Genomic DNA, 22,380 nt, shown 5'->3' with positions numbered 1-22,380 from the left:
TGTCATGACTGAGGAAGTGACACTATAGATCTACGAGTACTTGCGCTGAAAACATGTGAGTATATTTTAGAATAGTAATTGAGGATATTGTCTTTACTAGGAAAGTTACGAGTATAATTTTCATTTGAATATGCATATTCCACTGTACAAAAACTAAAAAAAATGCTCAACAGTTTCTTCTACAAGATGGTTGCGGCTTTCAGTGTCTTCGACCCCGAAAATAGGTTACAGTTTCTTCATTCATCAAGGTTACTTTAACATAAATAGATAAATCGAAACCCAGTGATCATCATCATCTATATCGATTTGTAACTTCTCTACATCATCATGCTGCCAGTCATTATTTTATTCTTTCATAATGCAGTTGCTTCTCGTTTTAAAGAGAATTGTTGATTTGTCATATTCACTTTTGATGCACAGTTCGCAACCTTTGGTAATAAAGAAAATTACTGGAGTTTTTTCCCAACACCAAACCGTTATTTCAACAACTCGACACGTAGTTTCGATGACCAAGTGATCGTCTTCAAGAGTTTTAGTGTTGGGACTGAACTAAAGTAATATTTGTCATATCCAATTAAGTAGATTTTTCTTTACTCAGTTCTTCAAGTTTCACATGCCATTCCCTCAATTTCAACTGTTTCTACTACATGTCTTCACCAGTTCAGATTCTGACATTTACACTTTAACCTGCTCCCACCATTCCACTTGAACTAATTTGTATACTACGCAGTACCTTCCTTCAACGTTCAATATCCACTGTGATTTGGCCGACAAGTGAATTATTTTTAAGAATAAATCAGTTCTCATCTAGTCGTTTTCTATTCGTTTCTTCGTCATCTGAAAAAGAACTTTCTGAGTTCCATAATGCCTCATTTCAGGGTGGATACTTGGTTCTTTTTTTGTTAAACTCACAATGAGTGAAGTGGATGTATATAATAATTTATAAACTGAAAGTAATGAAATAAATGAAAAGTACAGACACTAAAAAACTGTTTTGAGTTTTTTTCCACTTTAAAAACTTGAAGTCTGTCTTAGAAAAATATTATAACAATCCTGTTTTTGTAAAAATTTTGATATTGGAATCCTATAATTCCGTGCTCTTCAGGAACAGTTCTTCAGTTTTTTTCTTAGACAGTATCACAATATACAGGGCTATTCAAATTGGTTTCTGTATATGGGGATCTCGTAAACGATAACCGATAGAGTGTCGGTTAAATCGTGGCAAAATTGCGTATTTTAGAGACCTATTCAATGATGTAAATAAATAGAACATATCTCTTTTGGTTCTGGAGATATACAGGAAAAAACAAAAAATCCTAAATATTTTTGCTTATATCTTCTTTATTCGCAGACATATTGAAAATCTGTCCACATTTTGCTATGGGCACTTGATGTGAGCAATCAGAATATGTTCATGAGTCTTTTATATAGGGTGTCATCTGACTTGGGCACCCCCGTCTTTGAATTTTTAAATACGGACCTGTATTTTTTGTTGTATTTTTTGGATCGTATATGTTCACCTTATACTGAGAAATTGAATTTCATTCTATATTTCTGGATGTTTCGGTAATATTTGATTATAATTGGGTGAATTATTCCCTTTCAAATTACGGCCCTGGAAATTGGTTGACTGAGTTGAATAAAAACACCCTATGTACCGTAAAGTTTTTAGAGAGTTTTTTTTTTCATTTTAAGGTACCTACTCATATTTTTTGATATTTCCATTGCTCTGAGCGTTTTCTACAATTAACTTCGAATAAGAAAATCTTTTATGAATATCATATGTTTTTTTATAAACAGAAAAAAAAATGATAGCAATAATAACATCCCTAACGAACACTATAATTATAATGAAAATTAAAATGAATTTATTTATATATACAAAAAAATTAATGGCGCAATAAATGTTCGAATTGGAGTCCTTCCATTTCGAGACAAATAATGGGCCAATAAGATGGTCTGCAAGATCACCAGATCTTATTATTTTGGACTATTTTCTATGGGGGACATTGAAAAATAGGATTTACGCTGGCAGAGAGATAGCTGGAAGACTCCAGCTTGGGGATTTTGAATGATTTCGCAACAATGCAGCAAATAAGTGTATTAAGGGCAATAAATAATATGAAAAACCGAGTTCAAAAATGTCTCGAGATGGATGGACTCCAATTCGAATATTTATTGCGCCATTAATTTTTTTGTGTATATAAATTACTTCATTTCAATTTTCATTACAATTATTATAGTGTTCGTTTCGGATGTTATCATTACTATCATTTCTTTTGCTGCTCATAAAAACACATTCAATATATTTTTGATGTAGATATGTTTCAGATAATAATAAAATGTTTTCTTATTCGAAGCTCATTGTAGAAAACGCTCAGAGTGAGAGAAAAATATGAATAGATACCTAAAAATGGAAAAAAAAAACTCTCCAAAACTTTACGGTACATTGGGAGACGTGAAAGTTGTTATTGTGTTTTTATTCAACGAATTTCCAGGGCCGTAATTTGAAAGGGAATTATTCACACAATTATAATTGAATATTACCGAAACATCCCGAAATATAAAATAAAATTCAATTTCTCAGTATAAAGTGAACGTCTTCAACGACGTTCGACCACAACAAAAAATACAGGTCCGTATTTAAAAATTCAAAGATATGAATGGCCCAAGTCAGATGACACCCTGTATAAAATATTCATGGACGTATTCTGATAGCCCGGATCAAATGCCAATGGCATAATGTAGAACGATTTACAATATGTCTGCGAATAAAGAAGATGTAGGCAAAAAAATAATTTGGGATTTCTTTGTTTTTCCTGTATATCCCAGAACCAGAAGAGCTAATTCGATTTTTTACATAATTGAATAGGTCTCTGAAATAAAGAACTTTGCCACAATTTAACCGACACTTTATCTCTTGTCGTTTACGAGATCCCCATGTACAGAATGTTCTCAACAATATACCCTGTAATCTCTATGCTTTTATTGATTTCTTGATCTAGTCCCAATATACTAATGATTTCAGTGCCCACACAGCTGATTATAGGGCCATTAAAATTGAAGATCCAGACAAAAATTCAATCAACTCTCAACCAATTTATCAGGAAAACGAATTAAAACTTTCAATTGTAATTAAGAATTGTATTTTTCCGTTCAATCCAAACCCGACTCATCCTCACGTTTTCCTGAACTGCTGAAACTTCCTGAAAACGACCATTTTGTTTTGGTTTTGCCACTTCGTAATTATAAAGAAAGCAAATAAAACAAACATTAATTTCATAACTCCATTTTCAGAAATCACTTCGATCAGAATGGGCGCCGTGCACAAAATTTTCCTTTTGGCTTTCGTCCTTTACTCAGCGAATGGTTATCTTAAAGAAGAGGTGAGTTGATACTGATTTTGTATGGGAAATGAGAATTGAAGCTTTTTATGATTTTTACCACTATTATTTGTAACTAACGTTAGTGCAGTTTCGTCCTATAAGGACATTCCAAAGTTTGGAAGTTTGAAAATGTCTTTATGGGACGAAACTGCAATAACGTCAGTTTCAAATAAAAGTGGTAAAACAGAAAGAAAGTTTCAATTTTCATTTTCCACGATGTTTTTTTTTTGCCACGTACTAACTCATCCATCAATTTACCTGTTTGGTAGTAGTTTGTATCATTCAATTATTGGATCTAACTATATTTGCGATACTAAGTGAAGTTGACCTTTTTTTTATATCTGTGTTATGTTATATGAATGTTATTTTCAACGAGCAATTTTAGAAAATATGTGTTACTCTTCCTTCATTTTGTTTTGTTCAAAGTCACATATACAAGATTTGGTTGGTGTGTCAGCTTTCTTTTCAGTTAGTAATAGAAATTATCTGTTTGGTGACTTCCAACAGAAACTGAAAACCTTTTTTTGGTGCTTGGAAACCATCTATTTTTTCTATTTCTCTCAAGTTTCTGGAGATAACTGAAGACTCATGTACCTACGTACTACATATTTCGACCAATATTTTCATGACATCCATTCCAAGAAACTATACTATTTTCGTAAAGGTCCACAGAGCTGGTTCAGGATTGAAATATTCGATGATCCGTATCTAGTCCACTCAGTTTTTCCATCGGCAGTGATTCCTGAGGATCTAATCATTCAGTAGGAGGCCAAGTCGTTCTGTTTATCAATTTTTTCAGTTCGTCTTGACATTTCCAGAACGGTTCCGAAGTCATTCTTGGATTCATCAATGCTTCTTCATGTTTAGAAATATTGAAATGAATACTTTTGTGATAAATTGGGAATGTATCCACGCATGTTGGTTTGAAGATGGAGCACAAGGTTTCAAATCAACAAGTTCGATATTATACTTGTTTATACAGTATGTAACAACGAAAACCTAACACAGCCGTTTTTGAATATAAAAAGTAAGATTTTTGAAAAAAGCTCGGACACATCGATTTCTGATTGAAAGGGGCACCTTTCAGACTAATCAGATTTTTTGTAGTACGCACCCCTTCGAGGAGGTGCGTACTACTAATTAAAGGGGGACATCTTTCAGATTAATCAGATTTTTTGTATTACGCACCCCCTCGGAGCGGTGCGTCCCTTATTTAGATAGGGAAAGTAGGTCGAGTGGCACCTTGTTTTAAAGGTCTTTTGAATACCTTTACAACTCTGTTGAAAGAAAATTTTTGTAACGATTAGTTTTTGAGATAATTTGAAGTTGAAATTGCCATGTTAATAATACATTAGACACAGACTACTCGGTAACTTGTATGCCTAAATAAAAAAAAATCGAGCAGTTCTTCTTATCAGTTTTTTGTTAAATAAAATCCCTTTTTTAAAATCGACACCCACTCCTCTTCTTCCATTTTTCATTAGTACATCGTTCGATTGTTTTGTTTAAACGGGTCGTGCATTGTTATTTGTTTAAAAATGCCTTACACTACTGCTGAAAGGGTTTCAGTTATTGCTTTATTTTTTGGCAACGACCAAAATGCTATTAGAACATCAATTTCATTTAACGAGCAAAACCCTGGTAAACACCTAAGCAGAAATCACGTTCTGGATTATGTCACAAAATTCAGGGGGACAGGTTCAGTTTTAAATAAGAAAAGAAATGTTCAGAGAAGGGTAGTGAATGACGATAATGCGATTGGAGTGATTGGTCAAGTCATCCCCAATCCCAGGTTAAGTACCAAAGGTTTATCAGCAATGGCCGTAATAAGCCATATGAGCGCATGGAGAATCCTTATAAACCACAAATTCCATCCTCACAAATTTAAACTTGTTCATGAACTTAACGAGGATGATTTTGACCGAAGAAAGGAGTTTTGTTAGGGAATGAGTGGGAAATTAATGCAAAATCCTGAGCTGCTTTATAATATCTGTTTTTCGGACGAAATCTCATTTTATTTGAATGGTTGCGTGAACCGTCACAATTTCCGTTATTGGTCAGATGAAAACCCAAGACAATACGCAGAAATACATACACAACATCCCCAAAAGTTGAATGTCTGGGCCGGAATATTAGGCAATCATATTATAGGTCCATTTTTCATTGATGGAAATTTAACCGGTGATTCTTATTCACAACTTCTTGAAGAGGCAATACAACCTCGTATAGTTGAAATAATTGAACAGGATCCAAGATGTCAAGATGAATTTATCCATTTTCAACAAGACGGTGCACCACCCATTATGCCCAGTAGGTTATAAATTTTTTGAATAATCATTTTGAAGGACAATGGATTGGCAGAAGAGGTCCAATTGAATGGCCAGCACGATCACCAGATTTAACACCACTGGACTACTTTTTGTGGGAATGTTTAAAGTCTAGAGTTTATGCTACACAGCCAGCCAATTTGGATGAATTACGTCGTAGAATTATTGATGAATGTCGAGCTATAACTCCTGAGATGTTGATAATGTAAGAGCGAAATCAAATGAACACGTATTAGCAGGTTGTCCTAAAAAGCGAAAATAATTTTTTTATGAAAGTTCTGAACGTGAATTGTGCCTTGAAAACAATTTGATTTATTTTAAAAAGAGTTGAACTCAATAAAAATACCTCTAAATCTTCAAATTATCTCGAAAACTGATCGTTACAAAAGTTTTCTTTTAACAGAGATGTGAAGGTATTCGAAAGAACTTTAAAACAAGGTGCCACTTACTTTCCCTATCTAAATAAGGGTCGTCGTACGTACTACAAAAATCTGATTAGTCTGAAAGGTGTCCCCCTTCAATTAGAAATCGACGTGTCCGAGCTTTTTTTAAAAATCTCACTTTTTATATTCAAAAACGGCTCTCTTAAGTTTTCGTTGTTACAGGCTGTATATTACTTTCTCCATCACCAATGTTTGATAATTGCTTTGGAATTGCTCCCTGTCCATTAGGTCTGGCTTTCAAACTGTAACGTGAATTTCTGCCTACACAATATACATATTCCAGCTACCATTCTATGTTTTCGATCCGTCTGTATACCAGATATTTTGACCAAAGATGTTCTCAAAATAACTATCTTCCACTCTTCACGCTTCAAGGAATTTGTGATCGAAGTGAACTCAAGCTTTATATTCATTCCTTCTCGATGACTTGTAGCTCATAGAATTATCCAGTTTGAATTCTTGTGTAGAGTGTAGAGTTGAAAGAACCTTCAATGTAGCTGTTAGTGTGATTTCCATTACTGGCGTTATTTCTGAACAAGCAAATCTTCGCATATTGTTCAGTTTCTCAATAACAGAAGTTGCTTGGTTCATCTTTGACCACCAAAAATGAATAACTGCTCAATTACCACTAAGTATAACATATACATTAATTCCAGTTTGAGGCCCCATTTTCTACCGTACGTAGTACCCCTCCCTGGTGACAATATTCTTCCATTAATTGTGCATATGTATATCTGGAGAGTTAGGAGGTTTACACTGAGGTCAGACTGGACTACTTAGTCTAAACCTAGTGCAAAGTGATCTAGTGAAGTCCAATGTATTAAATCATAGGTACATTTCATAAAGTTCGGGGGAACAATGCCACCTCTAAGCACAAACTTTTCCTACTCGTATTCTTAGTTTTATTGGTTCACAACTGCGAATAGTCTGAAAAACAAACAAAAGCTAGTTCAAACAGATCTCCTTCATATAAACCACTGATGGGTAAAATGAATCAGAAACTTGTCGTAATAATGAATTTTGCGTAGTTGTATAATAATCGATGTGAATCTAAAACCAGTACATTTTCCAAACATCAGAACTGCAATATACTATTCTCGACGCGCGATTCACCAACCGAGTTCATCTTCAACTCCTGGAGAAGCCAACTTGGTAAGTAAAACGGGCATCGAGAATAGCTTTCTTTAGAGAAAAATATCATTTTTCATTCTCACAACCCAATAAATTAACTTCACGCCTAAATAAAAAAAAATATATTTCCTTCGACATTTCACAGGTGATTGTTCGGTATTTTTTAAATTTCAGGATTTCGGTGAAGCAGCTACGAAAATAGCAATTCCGTTGAAGGAAATGTGTATGGAAATTACCGGAGCTTCCCAGGAGGTGATAGACCAGTACAAAATCGGTCACTTCGTTGAAAATGAAAAAGCTCAGGTAGGTGGTAAATTCAAAATTTCCGTGAGGAAAATAAAATGATCCCATATCATGAAACTCATTTATATACAGTGAGGTCCGAAAGAAACGTATACATTCATTTGTTACGTTATTATGAATGCAAATGAAAAATGCTGAAGCAGGTCAACTTGTATACAGGGTGGGGCATCGAAAACTTCACATGGAGGTTTCGGGTACCAATCTTGCAAATCCGAAAAAACACTCAAACAGGTCGATTTTCATTGGGAGGGGGACAGTTTTTCCCATTTACAGCGTCGTCACTTCAACCTCTGTATTCAAAAATATACTTTCTCGATGAAACTATTCAACTGCTCCTTCAACCCCCAGGATTAGTAGCTACCTCACGTAAACATTTCGGATAAAATGGGGTAGCGTATGAAACGGCGTTCAAACGGGTTTTCAATTCGCTATTTCTGATTTTTGGACTTGGAAACTCTAGAAAAAAGTAATGTAAACCGCCATCGTGACGAATACCTGTCACGATTGAATGACTAATCTATTAGTTATCTTGTCAAAAAAGTAACAACTGTGATAAACTAATACTGAATGATCATAAAAAAACATTGAAATTTCACGAGCAGATCACAGTAAATACCTGGGAGTTACAATAGATCCTCATCTTAGGTGGAATGAACATATTACCCAGATATCGAAATCGCTAAGATGCATACTAGATGAATTTAAATATTTGGGATCAATCCTCGATATCAATTACTTTGAAATAATGTACTACGTCTTAGTACAATCTCGACTGCAGTTTGCTATACTGAGCTAGGGTGGTATTTTAGATATCCAACTTAAGAAAGCTGAAGTACTACAGAGAAAAATACTTAAAATCATGTACCACAAAAAAATCACTATTCTTTCTGATCAAATCTTCATTGACTCGAAGCTCAGACAAATATACATGTTCAACTCAATCTTCTAGGCAATTTTCTAGGCACTCCTCAAACTTGAGGAGTGCCTAGAAGATGACAGTACTACCAACTGTCGAAGGCGCTCGCAGATAATTAATAGAAGATATAAAGCTTCAAAATATTTTTGTAGAATTTAATATATAATATATATATATTATATATATATATATATATATATATATATATATAGCCTGGGAATTCTAGGTCTTCTAACTGGAACCACAAATGTGCGGTTGGCTCCTGTTGTTGACTCCGTGCGTTTGTGTTGTTTCCTGATTTCGGCAAACAAGTGTTTTCCATCTTTACACTTGGCTGCACCGCGCTGATGAGGCCAATAGCCAGAAACACGTGTCCGCGGTTTGCCCCCCTTTTTTGAGTGTTGTGTCCACAAATTGTTTAATTTTTGATTTATATCATGCACACTCGATAAAATCTCTATTTGTATATATATATATATATATATATATATATATATATATATATATATATATATATATATATATACAGTATGCTATATTGCAAATAGTTGTATTGTTTCTCAATTCGCATTTCACGATAGGAGTCCTAAAACTTCGGTTATAGTGGGTTTCTCTGTCTCTGTTTGTACTGTCACTGTTTCAAATTATGATAATATTCAATGTATTTATATATTATCAAATGATATTACTTTTTTCTGAAGAAATTTCCTGCCTATGCAATTGGCAATACAACTGGGACAGTCGACCTTCAATTTTAGAACAGGCACACTTGCAGACCGGTTTCGGGCTCCTTAGCCACTCGTCAGTGCAAGATAGTGGCCATCATCGACCTGAAGTCAATGATATTCCATAATTGAAAATCGTCTTAAGTTTGAGCAAACAATAAAAATGTCACTTCATCTAGTGAACGAGGTACTTACCAACTGCATATCCGAAATTTGCCCGATTCCTCTGAATAGGGAAGAAAAACTTTCTTATTGGTCAGTGGGATATGCTTGAAGACAGGCAGTAAACAAATCTAAAGAAATGAACTTTAAATGTTCAAGCCCGTCTCGGTATTAGTGGTATTAGCCAATGGAGTAGTTGTTTTCTGATAGGCGTTAGTCCATTCAAGCTACTGTGTAGATATATCCCTTTTTCATTCAACCAATTTTCATAATTCAATGATTATTAACATTTTTCATTGATCCATATTCTCATGAAATCTCACAATATCTTCAATGATAATAATGAAAATAGTTATAATAATAATTATTAAATACAGAATTCTAGAAAGAAATGAAGAGAAGCCCCACTGAAATCATTCGGATATTCTGCGTATTGATGTTAAAATTCATTATTTTTTTATTTTCTGAATCAAAAAAATTGTGAAAGTTGTTCACTTTTCACAAAGTTGCGGTACTTCGAAGAATACGTAGGCATCAAAATCCAATTACTACTCTCCATCTGTAGAATAACTTCAGTAAAGAATCCTGCACCGACACCTGTCGGATATAATCCAACGCCCTTCCTGGTATTAGCCAGAGAAGTTGTTTTCTGAGAGGTGTCAGTCCATTAACCTACAGTGTAGGTCGTTGAGACTGGCTTGAACGAATTAGATAATTTGATTTATAGCTAGTATGCCCACTGACTATATGTGATTGAATATGTTCACTTCCCGTCTCATATGCATAGATTCATTGAATTTCCCAATTTACCACACATGTCTTGAAGCAACGCTATTTTTTGAGCATCGACACGAACATTTTTTAAGTTTTAATCAAATTATGTTGCATCTAAAGATAACAGACCATTTTTGCAGTTGAATTATTGAGTAATGTTACAATTCCACGTGTTGTATTATGGAATATCTCGATATTTATAATAATAATAATGAAGGTTTCCACATTTCCCATCACAATAAACTCAAATAAAATACAAAAAACAATATTCAGAAAGGTGGGAAAAGGCCGGAGATCAGATTACCTGCTGGCAGCCTCGGTTATTATGAAAAAATATGCTTACTTGGAATTTTGAATAATTTGTCATAACTTAAATCACTCCAGTTTACTTCACGACGTTCACATTTCAATTTTTTTTTTCGCAGAGATACGTACTTTGCCTATGGAGAGTGTCAGGTCTTGTGAGTATTTTTTTAAAGAAACTATTTCATCTATTCTTTTTGTCTCAGTTCATCAGCCAAAAGAAATTACAATTTCAAATCTGAAGTGTGCATTAGTGTTGAAGAATTAATTAATTTTTTTTCTAGATCTGCATTATTCAACAGAAATTTTTTACAAATAATTTTTCAAAGCTTCGTTCCAATTTTTTTCTGTGAGTTTCTCATTAATTTTTTTCGATATGAGACATTCTGAATATTTGCTCACTGAATATAGACAATCAATGATTTTCTTTCACTCACGTATCAACTTCATTGCATTTAATTAGATAATAACGAATTGTTCCAGATGGATAAAAATTTGAAATTGAACGAAACATTTTTGGATTCTATCTTGCCACAAAAAGAGAGGGATGCCGATTTTCCCGGTGAAGTGAAAAAATGTCATGCTGTAATAGATCAATTAGGTGAGTATCCATCTCAAGTAGGGCGAACAATGCCGTGTTATTTGTAGAACAGATGTTTTTTTCACTCCTGGCTGATCTTTTCTCAGCCTTATTTTGTAAGAGGCCAAGACCATAGCCATATTAATACCTTTCTTGTCGGAGCCTCTCATTTTCATCTATAGCGATATAAATCGTATCGAAGGTGACGTTAGAAAATCTCTTTTTTGACGGACACACTGTTCCCACAATAATAGTAAATTGTCATTTGTAATTTTAGATTTATTTTCAGAAAAAACAATGTATTGTTACGTTTTTTCCCGTGGGTTTACCAATCATTGACTACACTTTCAATACAACAAAACATTTTAACTTAAACTTCAACTATTCTGTATCTTTTTTTTTCTGATTGATTCGGCCGTTACTTCATGAAGATCCATGGTAATTTCAAAAACTACACCTCAACGATTTGATCTCCACAAACTTTATTTGAAAAATATATTACAAAAATATATCACAGCATGTTTCGCTGAGACATTAGCTTTTTCAAGTGATTTGTAAGGTACAAATCGTTGAGGTGTAGTTTTGAAATTATTCTGAACCCGTATTTAATTCCATTACTGCGGTTGGTGTTGATACAATGTTTGCTTATCAGATTGCTCCGCGTACCGCGATTTACAAAAGTATCTGAATCTACCGAACTTTAAGTTCCATAAAAAGTATTTTCAATTGAATTAACTGAAAGAACAATCTGTTCAGACCACTTATTCCAAGAGATTTTACAAATTTTTTGAAATGTTCTTGACCGTTTCCATCTTATAAACAGACATTTGTCAATTATGAAAAATTACAGTTATTTACGGATATCTTTTTCTTATGTTACTTGTGTTATGCAGGAAGAACCAAATCATTACTAGATGTGTAACACAGATAATAATTTTTGTTATGACATGTAATAGTTTGCTTGAGAAATATTACTGGAGTCTAGTTCGAACACCAAACCGTTATTTTTAACATCTCTACACGTGTTTCGATCATCAAGAGGAAGAGCGAATCTTCAGTTTAATCTTTCTCTTGAAACACGTGTCGACATGTTAAAAATAACGGTTTGGTGTTGGGACTACACTCCAGTAATATCCATCATTACACCAGAGGTTCCAAACAGTGCATCACAAATTTGCTTGAGTTTGAATCATGTATATAAGGCTCGTTTCACAGTTCCATCATACATACATTCAAATAATTTTTGTTTCAGGTGATGAGGAGAATTATCAAAAAATTTTTGAGTTTGAAAAATGCTTGTTCAAACTGGATTCTGCTGTGAGTATATAATTTCCTTGAACTTTAAATAGAAATCGAATCAAAATCTTGAAACAATTTGTGATGGAGAACTACATTCAGATAATCATTCTTACGGAACAGGTTGATTTTTAGTTCCACCGTGACATTTTTCAAACATAATATCAATACTTTCTCTTTCTCTCTGAAACGAGAAATACTTTCAGTATCAATTTGAAATTCTAGCTCATGAGTTGATCGAAAGTCCTGTCAAGCATGTCGAATTTTACAAAAAATAACTGATACATGTAATAACCAATAATAAGGAAACGTCTTCATACACCTAGTGTAATAAAAAGTGAAACAATAAACAAAAATTATTCAGGTGAATAGACTGATTGAAAAGCTTTAGTTGTTTTCAAATTCTGACCCCAAATGTTCGACTGACATATTTTTTATCGCAATCCTCACAACTTACGAGGATGGTCTTAGAAGTTTCCGGCCTCAACATGAAGATGGCAACACTCGTAAACAAAATTTAGGAAAATTTGTTGTTCATCTGTTGACAATTACTCACGAAAGTTACAGCCATTTTGGACGCCCAGTTGTTATGTTACAGATTGAGTGAGTTGATGAGAGTGTTTTTATAAAAATGGACGAAATCGAGTATCGGGCTATCATTAAATATTTGTTTTTGAAAGGCAAAACGCCTACGCAAATCAAAGGTGAGTTGGATTCTGTGTATGGGGATTCTGCACAACCATTTGCATGGTGAATTTTTGGGCAACTGAATTCAAACGTGTCCGTGAGAGCTTGAGAGGCGATGAACATTCGGGACGTCCAAAATCTGCAAAAACCAACTAAAACATCGCCAAAGTTCACCAAATGGTGCTAGACGACCGCCGAATTGGAGTGGGAGGGATAGTAGAGGTTATGAACAGTTCAGGCTCAATATATCCTAGTTTTGGCGCCTATTCATTACTGTAGATAACACTTGGATACACCATTATACGCTTGAAGCAAAAATACAGTCCACTGCAAAGGGGAAATCTGCCCCAACAAGCAAAACTGTTTCTTTTTGCGGAGAAAGTGATAGCGACTGGTTTTTGGGATAGTCGTAGTGTTATTTCAACCAATTATCTACTTAAAGGAAAAACCATTACATTACTACGCATCATTACTTGCCAAGCTGAAGGCCAAATTTGCGGAAAAATGGTCACATTTGCGGAAGAAGAATATCCTGTTTCACAAACTTGAGCGGTTGCCATGTGAAAATACACTCATTACGGTTTGAACTGCTTTATCATCCGCCTCACCAGAAATAGTTTTACAAAAACGCAACGTGTGCTTCGACATACAATGGCTTTTTCCATCATATATGTTGCTATAATCATAACGATTCCATTCATGTTCTTGACATTTTCGTTTTTCTGCTACTGTTCATAAGAAACTGATGGATTTCGTAATAGACGTTTAATCAAAATTCCAATTTGAGCACTCGATTCTCAACGAGAAACGTCCAAGTCGGCGATGAACTGACAAAACAATTCTCGTGGGTAGTGCAATAATTACGGTAGATCCTATTCTGTCAACAGTGGAACAACGTACAAAAATGAAAAGTTCTGAATGGTGTAATTAGATTTCTCAACCGAGAAATCTTCGTGAAATATCACTTAGCAAGTGGAATAATACTTAACTGTCTATCAATCTTTGGTAAACCTCTCGCTATTGCCGTGTTTGTTTCATTAAAAATAAAATTTGGCAGCTGTTGTCACCAGATGCAGATTTTTCCACATCAAATTTGGATGCTAGGCAATTCCGAAAAGGCTGAGTGTTCGTGCCGATCGCACGAAGGACGGTCTTTTGAAATCTGGTCATTTGGTATACCTTCCTATATTCTCTCATTATGTGGTTCCAGAAATGAAATTTAATAAATTTCGACAGATTGACTAAAAAGTCTCCAATTTGTTTTTTTGTTTTTAATTTCGTCTCACTCTACGAGGATGGTATTTTTCTCAGTCCAAGAGAAAATGAAATTCCAAGGTTTCAAACATAAAGTATAATGAGCAAAACAACGACTCCATGGACAAAATAACAAAAAAAAACAAAGTGTAGAGTCTTATATAGAAGGAAAATGGTAAATTCAATAAAATTAAAGAAAATAGAACAAAGGAAATGCCGCCAATTTTACCATGCTATCAACTATTAATTCAACCGGTTGAACAACTACAAATGCACCAACTCTGTACAAATACTTTTAGTTTCAATTTTACTTCAGGGAGAGTGGTGAATAACTCTAGCTCAACCTAGAACCTCTTTGCAAATAGAAAGTGGACTCCGACAGAATAATATGTGGACTCTGTCTCAATATCAACTGGTTAGTAGAAATGAAAAAACACTCGCATAACGCCTCTTTGGGTGGTACATGGTCAAGTATATAGGCTCCGTTGACCCAGTGTGTCCTCAACACTAACACTTTTACTTTCAATTTCCCTGTACCTAATACCGGCTTACGATTTCACTACCGATTTTCTTTAAATTTCGCACCACGCGCTTAGATAAAATAACTCCCGTATTTAGGCCACCTTCCTCAGCCTCGATAAGCTTCCCAAGCATATGATCATCGGCAGGATGTAATTTATTCATTTGTTTAATCTAGCCCAACTTGAACACCACAACGACGCTCGAAGGTCCGACAGTCATAAAGTAGTTCAAGCGCTTTTTTAACTGGAAAATTAGAGACCTAAGAACCGGGTGATCGACCTCGATGTTTATGAACAAAATAATATATAACGTTAACCATCGCAATGGCAGTTATTACAGTAGGAAGCTTTAACAAATTATATCTGGTCTAGATTCCTGGCCTCAAAAGCTTGAAAGGTGAATAAGCTACAGGCTTCTTCTCACAAGTTTGCAAGGGAGGCTGTAGTTTCATAGGACAAGAACCTTCATCGCTTTAGATTGGCTCAATCCAAGTTTTCGGTGTTATAAAAAAATGTAACATCACAGAAGGGATGACGTACGTTGTAAATAGACCTACAAACAGGTCACTGTCATCTGATTTATCAGATGAAGAGACTTGGACTGTCGTAATACATTGAGTGCGGTGTCTGTTTGTAATATTATGTAATAGTAGAGCACTTCTTCGTGTCTGCCACGCCGCGAACCAAATCTACGAAATTAACTAATCGCTGAACCATCGCATATATTTCAATACTTAGTGTGGGGTTATTTAAAGAATCTACAAAATCGCAACTCGCATCTTGCAATTTTATAATTTTCTTGAATAGATCAATATACTTCACTCTTCACACTTCATCCTATCGATGTCATAATTTTTCAATTATATCACCAGTTTTTCAATAATTCCAGTAGTTATCTCACTAAAGTTATTGATTTTTTTCAGGATTTCATTATGTTTTGATCCGGCGAGGGAGAGTTAGTTATGCAACCTACAAGATGATGGCTATGTTCAATTGTGAATTTCTCAAATAAACTTTCAGTAAATACTGGTCACTTGTTTGATTATTTCGTCAGAAGCATTTTGCTTCAAATTGTTTTCAATCAGATTGAATTACATTGTACTGAACCATAAGGATTGCCAGTTCTTGTTTACAGATATTCGAACATTTTCCAACTTGAAGCAAATAATTCCTCTCAAGAATTCGCATCATCTACATGATTCGGAAACTTATGTAATACGCACTGATATATTTCATGATGGCAATATCATCTGATGGATATTTGCCATGAATTCAACCTTACTCCAAAGGTAATTAAGATTGAAACAAGGGAATATGTAACGTTTACCATAGATTGACAATGAATCTCGTATCAGAAAATGATGAAATTTGTTTCTCCATCAGGGCCAAAACTTCAGGCGTTTATATGCGTATCCGACAGAATAATGTAAACGACACAACGACGTGATTACCTTCCAATGAAAAATTGCTTTCATCTTCAATTTTTCATCCAACTGATTGGGAATGATAGACCTATAATAGTCCCTACAGTATTGTGTAGAATATTCGAAAGAAGTATCTTCAATAAAATGCTAGTATTTGAATATGTGTGATTGACCTAATATGTGTTGCTATGGAAATGAACAAATCAATAGAACACACAAATAAAAATCAATTAACAGAATTTAAGAAAAGAAAAGAGAAAAAAACACCTCAAAAGTGTTGCTTCGTTCTCTCCTGTTCATAAAAGTGGACATATGCCTCCTCACTCACAAGCGAATTAGGTGAAATTGGGCACATATTTGAATCGTTGTATTCATGTCACATGCCACCATAAGGGTGTCTGCAATATGCTATGTTATGGCCGTTGTAAGTAGTCCCACTGTGATTCGAAAGTGCATATATATTATTTGAATTTGACTTTTCAAGTAAGCAGTGTTTATTACTCTACCAGATGAATCTTCTGACCACAATTCCTTGATAACTTCTACGAACGCTTTGATTAAGGCACCTTTCATAGTAGAAATACTAGTATTGATATCTTCTATGTATGTATCATTTTTTAAATATTCCAGCAACCATCTCGTGTTTGATAAACATTGGATTACACTGTTCACGAAACAGGGGTTTCCAATGTTTTTCAACCTATCAAACCTAAGAATTCTCAATGAAGAATGTATCACTGAACTAATGTTGTAACTGTGGATTCTACGTTTGCTACTGATGTCTTCTTCTGAGTAATCACGGATTGGATGATTCACCCTTTCATTGGATCGGTGAGATAAGGAATTCGAAGCTGAACTGTCCAAAACTGAATTGGATATGGCTGACGTATTGAATTTGGTAGAAGAAGATAATTCTAGAACTTGATCATATTTCTCAGTATCTTCTGAAGGGAACTTATGGGAAGTAATACAAGAAATATGGGAGGTTTTATGAGGAAACAATCTCTCGTCGTGACTAGGATATGAATATGAATTGGAAACAACGGGATGAAGAAAAATTTCATCCAGTGAATGTGACGATGGAATGGTGCCAAAAACAGAGGCTGAATTACCACTCTGTATAGCTGAACTAATTTTTTGGATCAGAAAGGTGGTACATCTTTTTTCTTCAGTTTCTTCAGTCATCCTTCTGCCAATTTTATTGACAAAATTTAGAGATAAGGGCCAAATACACCAAAAGTTCCTACAGCCACAGGATACTTCTGCTGTTTTGCTTTCTCACTGGTTAAGCAGCACCTGCATTTTTAGACGTTCCAACTAAATGAGATGGAGCCAATGTGTCCGCACATGTGAAATCCCAAACGATAGCTTTGCCACATTTCCAGGGAACAAGGGTCATTCCATTAGGCCGTTTGCCATCATCACGGCTGGTACCTAGTTGTTTTAGGATAGAAGGTATCTTGGCTGATATCAAGGCCCTTTTTATGATGTCGTTGACTTGGTGATGTCTTGGAAAACGTCCCTAACTCTTTCTGCAGTACCTTTGAGTACCCATGAGTACCTTTTTCATTTACCCCACTACCACAAATACATTTATGAGAAGTACAAATATCTAAACCCAATCTGAGTCCAATGGCTACCCTGAAGGTATCATTATCTAATAGTGTTCCCAGAGTAGCAACAGGTAATGCATTCAACCAAGCACCAGATTCTTTAATATTGATAGCTCTGAGGCGAGCTTTTTCAGAGGGAGATGACAAAGATGAATTGATTGAGTCAGAAGTAATTTCTAGTAAAGGTTCGTCCCATGCTTTCTGAAGTGATTTGAGTTCACATGAGTAGGCACATGACTTTTGGTTTGAGAACACCAAATAGATTCGCCTTCGACGGCTAAATTATCTATTATGTTGGTAAAGGAGACTGGAAGTATCATTTCTATCAATTGCGAAGCACTGTTGATGGAAGACATAAATGCTGGTAAAGCCAGCGATGATGCTGAGCGCAGACCCAACCCTCCACGATTCACAGGCAAGGTTGCTTGAGACCAAGAAATATCAGTGAAACAGCTGTTGGTAACATTTTCAATTATGTTACGCAGGTGATCACCAAACTTCTTGAGGTATACTTGACTATTCCAACAAGGAGAACATCTCAGAGTATAGAGTAGTTTAGGAATGGCTAAACAATTTTTCAATAAAAAAAAGGAAGTATGCATTGGCAAATCATATAAACGGGTGGCAATCAAGTCAAGGGAATCTACTTTGTTCTGCTCACATAGAGCTTCCATAGTGAGAGGGGCGCCAAGTAGTTCCTATTTAGATTTTTCCATTAGTTTTATACCAGAAACAATTTCCATAATGTCGGCAAGAGATTTTGATTCAAGACTTGAATTGGAAATTAATTCACATTTATCGAGGTTGAGTTCGAGACCAATTTATTTTGAACTGTTAATAATTATCTCCAAATCCTTCAATACAATGTCAAAATCATCTCCAATGCATCCGTCATCCAGATACCAACAGCTGAATTCTGAATTCAGTTTTCTAGTTGGCTCTTGAATGGTAAGGCAGAAAAGTGCAGATCCTAAAGGATCGCCTTGTTGAGATTCAATCAAATGTTCACCAAAATTCAAAAAACTTGGGAATCTGTAGCATAATAAATCAATAAAAAACCAGAAACATATACCCCTAAACGATCAACTTGATTTATGTAGGTCTCCTCTCTTGAATTTATGAGTTTAACAACCCCTAGAATTTTCAGGGTGGCATTTTAAGTTGGCATCCTGTCTCTCAAATACCTATCCTTGCAGCATACCTGAAAATTTCAATACAATCGATATTTCAAAACTCAGAATTCAGTTTTACACTTGATAATGGGATCAGACCCGAAACCGGTTGTATAAATATAAAATTTCTCAGTGGTATTTAGAAAGAAGAGTTATTCATTTCGTTTAAATAAACTAGTAATTTTAAGTTCGGTTTGGCATCATTTCTGAAATTCAGCGTGGTTTTTGCTCAGGTTGGTAAACGGAAAATTGTTTCAAAAGTTTTTCCCGTTTTTATGAGCCTACTTCAAACGGTAATATCTCGTGAATACTTATTCTATATCTCTTTCAAACCTAAAGACGCTGATAAGGCTTGTGTTCAAGTTATTGAAGACATCAATAATTCAGTTGAAACTGCAACTGATCAATATCTAGTTAACAACACAAGAAAGTCGAATATTTCAATCTTTGGGCCGGAAAATGTCAGGGAGATAATTGAAGACGAAGTAAAAATAAAAATGCTTGACGAAGACATGTCCATTGTAGATCAAGCGAAAAATCGGGGGCCACAAAATCCACGTAAAATAACGTAATCAAAAGGTTTAAGAACTTCCTAAGATTCTTCATGGAAATAGAAAGTTTCTAACAAAGGCAAGAAGACTAATGTTATGTGATAGTTTAATTTTGTACATCCTGAACTATGCTGATTCAGTGTAGGGTCCCTGCTTAGCGAAAGCAAGCAGGGACCCTACACAGCAAGCAGGGACAAAAAATCCAAAATATTCAGAGGTCCTGGTTACGTCTCAAGCGGGCACAAAACTCGAGACGGCCAAGCGATGGCGACTACGAGGCGGCACAGAACTGAGCGATGTGGAGAAGTATTCACCCGAGCGACGGCCACATCGCTCGGCCGTCGCCCTTTTCATACCTGCACTTCATTCATGGAGTTCGAAGGCGAGAATGTATTTCCAACAAGTTGGTTGAATGAATGCGTAGGCGGCTGCTTGCAGCGCCCATATACGCATTGCCATATTGTTGCCATATGGTTGGGCTCGGTTGTAGAAAGTTATAGCGAATCAAACCAACCAATGACCACTATACAGTAACGCTGACCTTCTTTACATGGATTACGCTTTCGGAAAATGCCTAAGTGGTTCATCGGTAACCAACTACTGTCCTGAACGTCTTCTATTGCCGTAGAGGATCTACTGACAATTTCTGCCGATCGTTTAAATCGTGGAATACCTACGTTTGAATCTTTCTGGCCTTTCCAATACATTTTAAACCCTCAAAAACCGCATGAGAGCAAGCGCCCCGTTCTTCCGCCATCCCACGCACCGTTCGTGATGGGTCAGTCACCACCAGAGTCTTCAAATCCTCGTCCTGGATTACTGTAGGTCGACCACTTCTGGGCTCATCTCCGGCACGAAATTTCACGAACCAACATTGCACATTGCGTTCAGTAACATTATCATTGCCAAATGCTTGGTTGATTTTTCGAGTCGTTTTGGCAGCGCTTTGGTCAATTTGAATTCGTTGCGGTTCCGCCCACTATATGTGCGTTCTTTAAAAGACTTTGGGAGTGAGAGAGAGAGAGAAAGAGATAAAATTCTCAAGTGTCCTTCTAGATTTGATAAGCTATAAGTGAGTTATTCAGTTACTGTAGAATGAAATGCATTATAGAATAGTTTGGAGTACTCGCTTTTCGAAGAAAAGGAGATGCGCTCTATTCTAAAAATGGTCTGGAACCGTTTCTGAAGAGTGATCATTGAATACTGAATGAATTTCTCAGTACTTTCTGTTGATGATCTTGACCTCCATCAATATTTATGAAGATTCATATGGTGAGGTTGCAACTTTGCTCCATTCACCGTACTAAGGTAAAATCGTACAAATTATTACTTTTTGTTTGAAGGTGGTTGACAATGTTTCGTGGTGTATTTCATCAGTTCGGACTTCCATTGTCTAATATAATATAAATTGATTTGAAATCCCTGAAAAAAATCGAAGGATTAAAGCAACAACCAAAAAATAATAAAAATTGAAATATTAATGAAAGCTGAAAATTTAAAAAAAATAACAAAAAATGATAAATTAAAAATTAAAAATTCAAATTGAAAATTAAAAATTAAAAATTAAAACTTGAAAATCAAAAATTTAAAATTTGAAAGTGTAAATTAAAAATTGAAAATTAAAAATTAAAAATTAAAAATTTAAAATTAAAAATTAAAAATTAAAAATTAAAAACTAAAAATTAAAAATTATAAATTATAAATTATAAATTATAAATTATAAATTATAAATTATAAATTATAAATTAAAAATTATAAATTATAAATTAAAAATTAAAAATTAATTAAAAATTAAAAACTATAAATTAAAAATTAAAAATTGAAAATTAAAAATTAAAAATTGAAAATTAAAAATCAAAAATTGAAAATTAAAAATTAAAAATTGAAAATTAAAAATTGAAAATTGAAAATTGAAAATTAAAAATTAAAAGTTACAAAAAAATAATAATCAAAAATTGAAAATTGAAAATTACAAAAATAAAAATTGAAAATCAAAAATTAAAAATTTAAAATTGAAATTGAAAATAATAAATTTGAAATTGAAAGATTCCAAACCAAGTTATGTCACGACGTTTCGATTGTGGATGCTAATAATCGAGACATCGTGACATAACTTGGTTCGGAATCTTTTTATTTTTTATTTTTCATTTTTTGTTAATAATATTTTTTAATTTTCAGCTGATTCCAGTGGTGCATTTGCTTTTTCAGCTACAGGAAACCTCGAAAAACCTGCAGCACCACATCATCTGAAGATCTTGATCTGCCAATATCCTCTCTCATGAAACAAAATGTAGGGTGTCTCCAGAGCGCCAATTAATTTTTATTGTTGTTTTTTTTTCATCGTTGTAATATTAAAGAAATAATTTTGTTTGAATTTCAGCTTTTATTAATGATTCAATTTTTTTTTTGGTTGTTACTTGTATGTTATTTCTTTGTAATTACAGTTTTTGTTTAATGAAATTGTTATTTTCGGTTAATCCTTCTAATTTGTTTTTCAGGGATTTCAAATCAATTTATATTATATCAGACAATGGAAGTCCAAACGGATAAAATTATCATCATCAACTATTTTTATTGTAATTTAACTCAGTTATATTCATTGGCATAAAAAGAATATTTCATTTCCATTTCATTATCATTCGGCAGAACATTTTTCAACGGTCTATTTAGTACTCTCGTTAATTTTCTCAAAAGCATCATTATAATTTCAAAAATTGTTTAATCTGCATGAAATATAACAGTCAACAGGGCGAAACGCCATTAAAGTATATACTGTCGATAAATTTCGATATATCCCTGGCAAAAAAATATT

General features: G+C 34.4%; 2 protein-coding genes across 4 annotated transcripts in view; one reads left to right on the top strand and one right to left on the bottom strand.

Annotated features, from left to right (window-relative positions):
• The window catches only part of LOC111508293 (glutamate receptor ionotropic, kainate 2), a 163,157-nt gene that overhangs the window by 128,700 nt on the left and 12,077 nt on the right, over window positions 1-22,380 (bottom strand). The window lies entirely within an intron of this gene.
• LOC111508273 (uncharacterized) lies at window positions 29-15,834 on the top strand. The gene is made up of 7 exons (XM_074174758.1): window positions 29-55; window positions 3,298-3,386; window positions 7,462-7,590; window positions 10,593-10,628; window positions 10,954-11,071; window positions 12,303-12,367; window positions 15,732-15,834. The coding sequence occupies exons 2-7, from the start codon at window positions 3,315-3,317 to the stop codon at window positions 15,747-15,749; spliced, it is 438 nt and encodes a 145-aa protein (XP_074030859.1). The 5' UTR covers window positions 29-55; window positions 3,298-3,314; the 3' UTR covers window positions 15,750-15,834.

The sequence above is a fragment of the Leptinotarsa decemlineata genome, unplaced genomic scaffold, assembly GCF_025532065.1.
Source record: "Leptinotarsa decemlineata unplaced genomic scaffold, Ldec_3_MD MMD2_tig00000882_RagTag_RagTag, whole genome shotgun sequence".
NCBI lineage: Eukaryota > Metazoa > Arthropoda > Insecta > Coleoptera > Chrysomelidae > Leptinotarsa > Leptinotarsa decemlineata.
This window is presented reverse-complemented; position numbering and strand designations above follow the sequence as displayed.

Excerpts from the sequence above, each read along its gene's own strand:
- LOC111508273 (XM_074174758.1), top strand. The coding sequence starts at position 3,315 with ATGGGCGCCGTGCACAAAATTTTCCTTTTGGCTTTCGTCCTTTACTCA. Across the intron at positions 3,387-7,461 it reads ATGGTTATCTTAAAGAAGAG|GATTTCGGTGAAGCAGCTAC; the intron begins GTGAGTTGATAC and ends TTTAAATTTCAG. Across the intron at positions 10,629-10,953 it reads TATGGAGAGTGTCAGGTCTT|ATGGATAAAAATTTGAAATT; the intron begins GTGAGTATTTTT and ends GAATTGTTCCAG.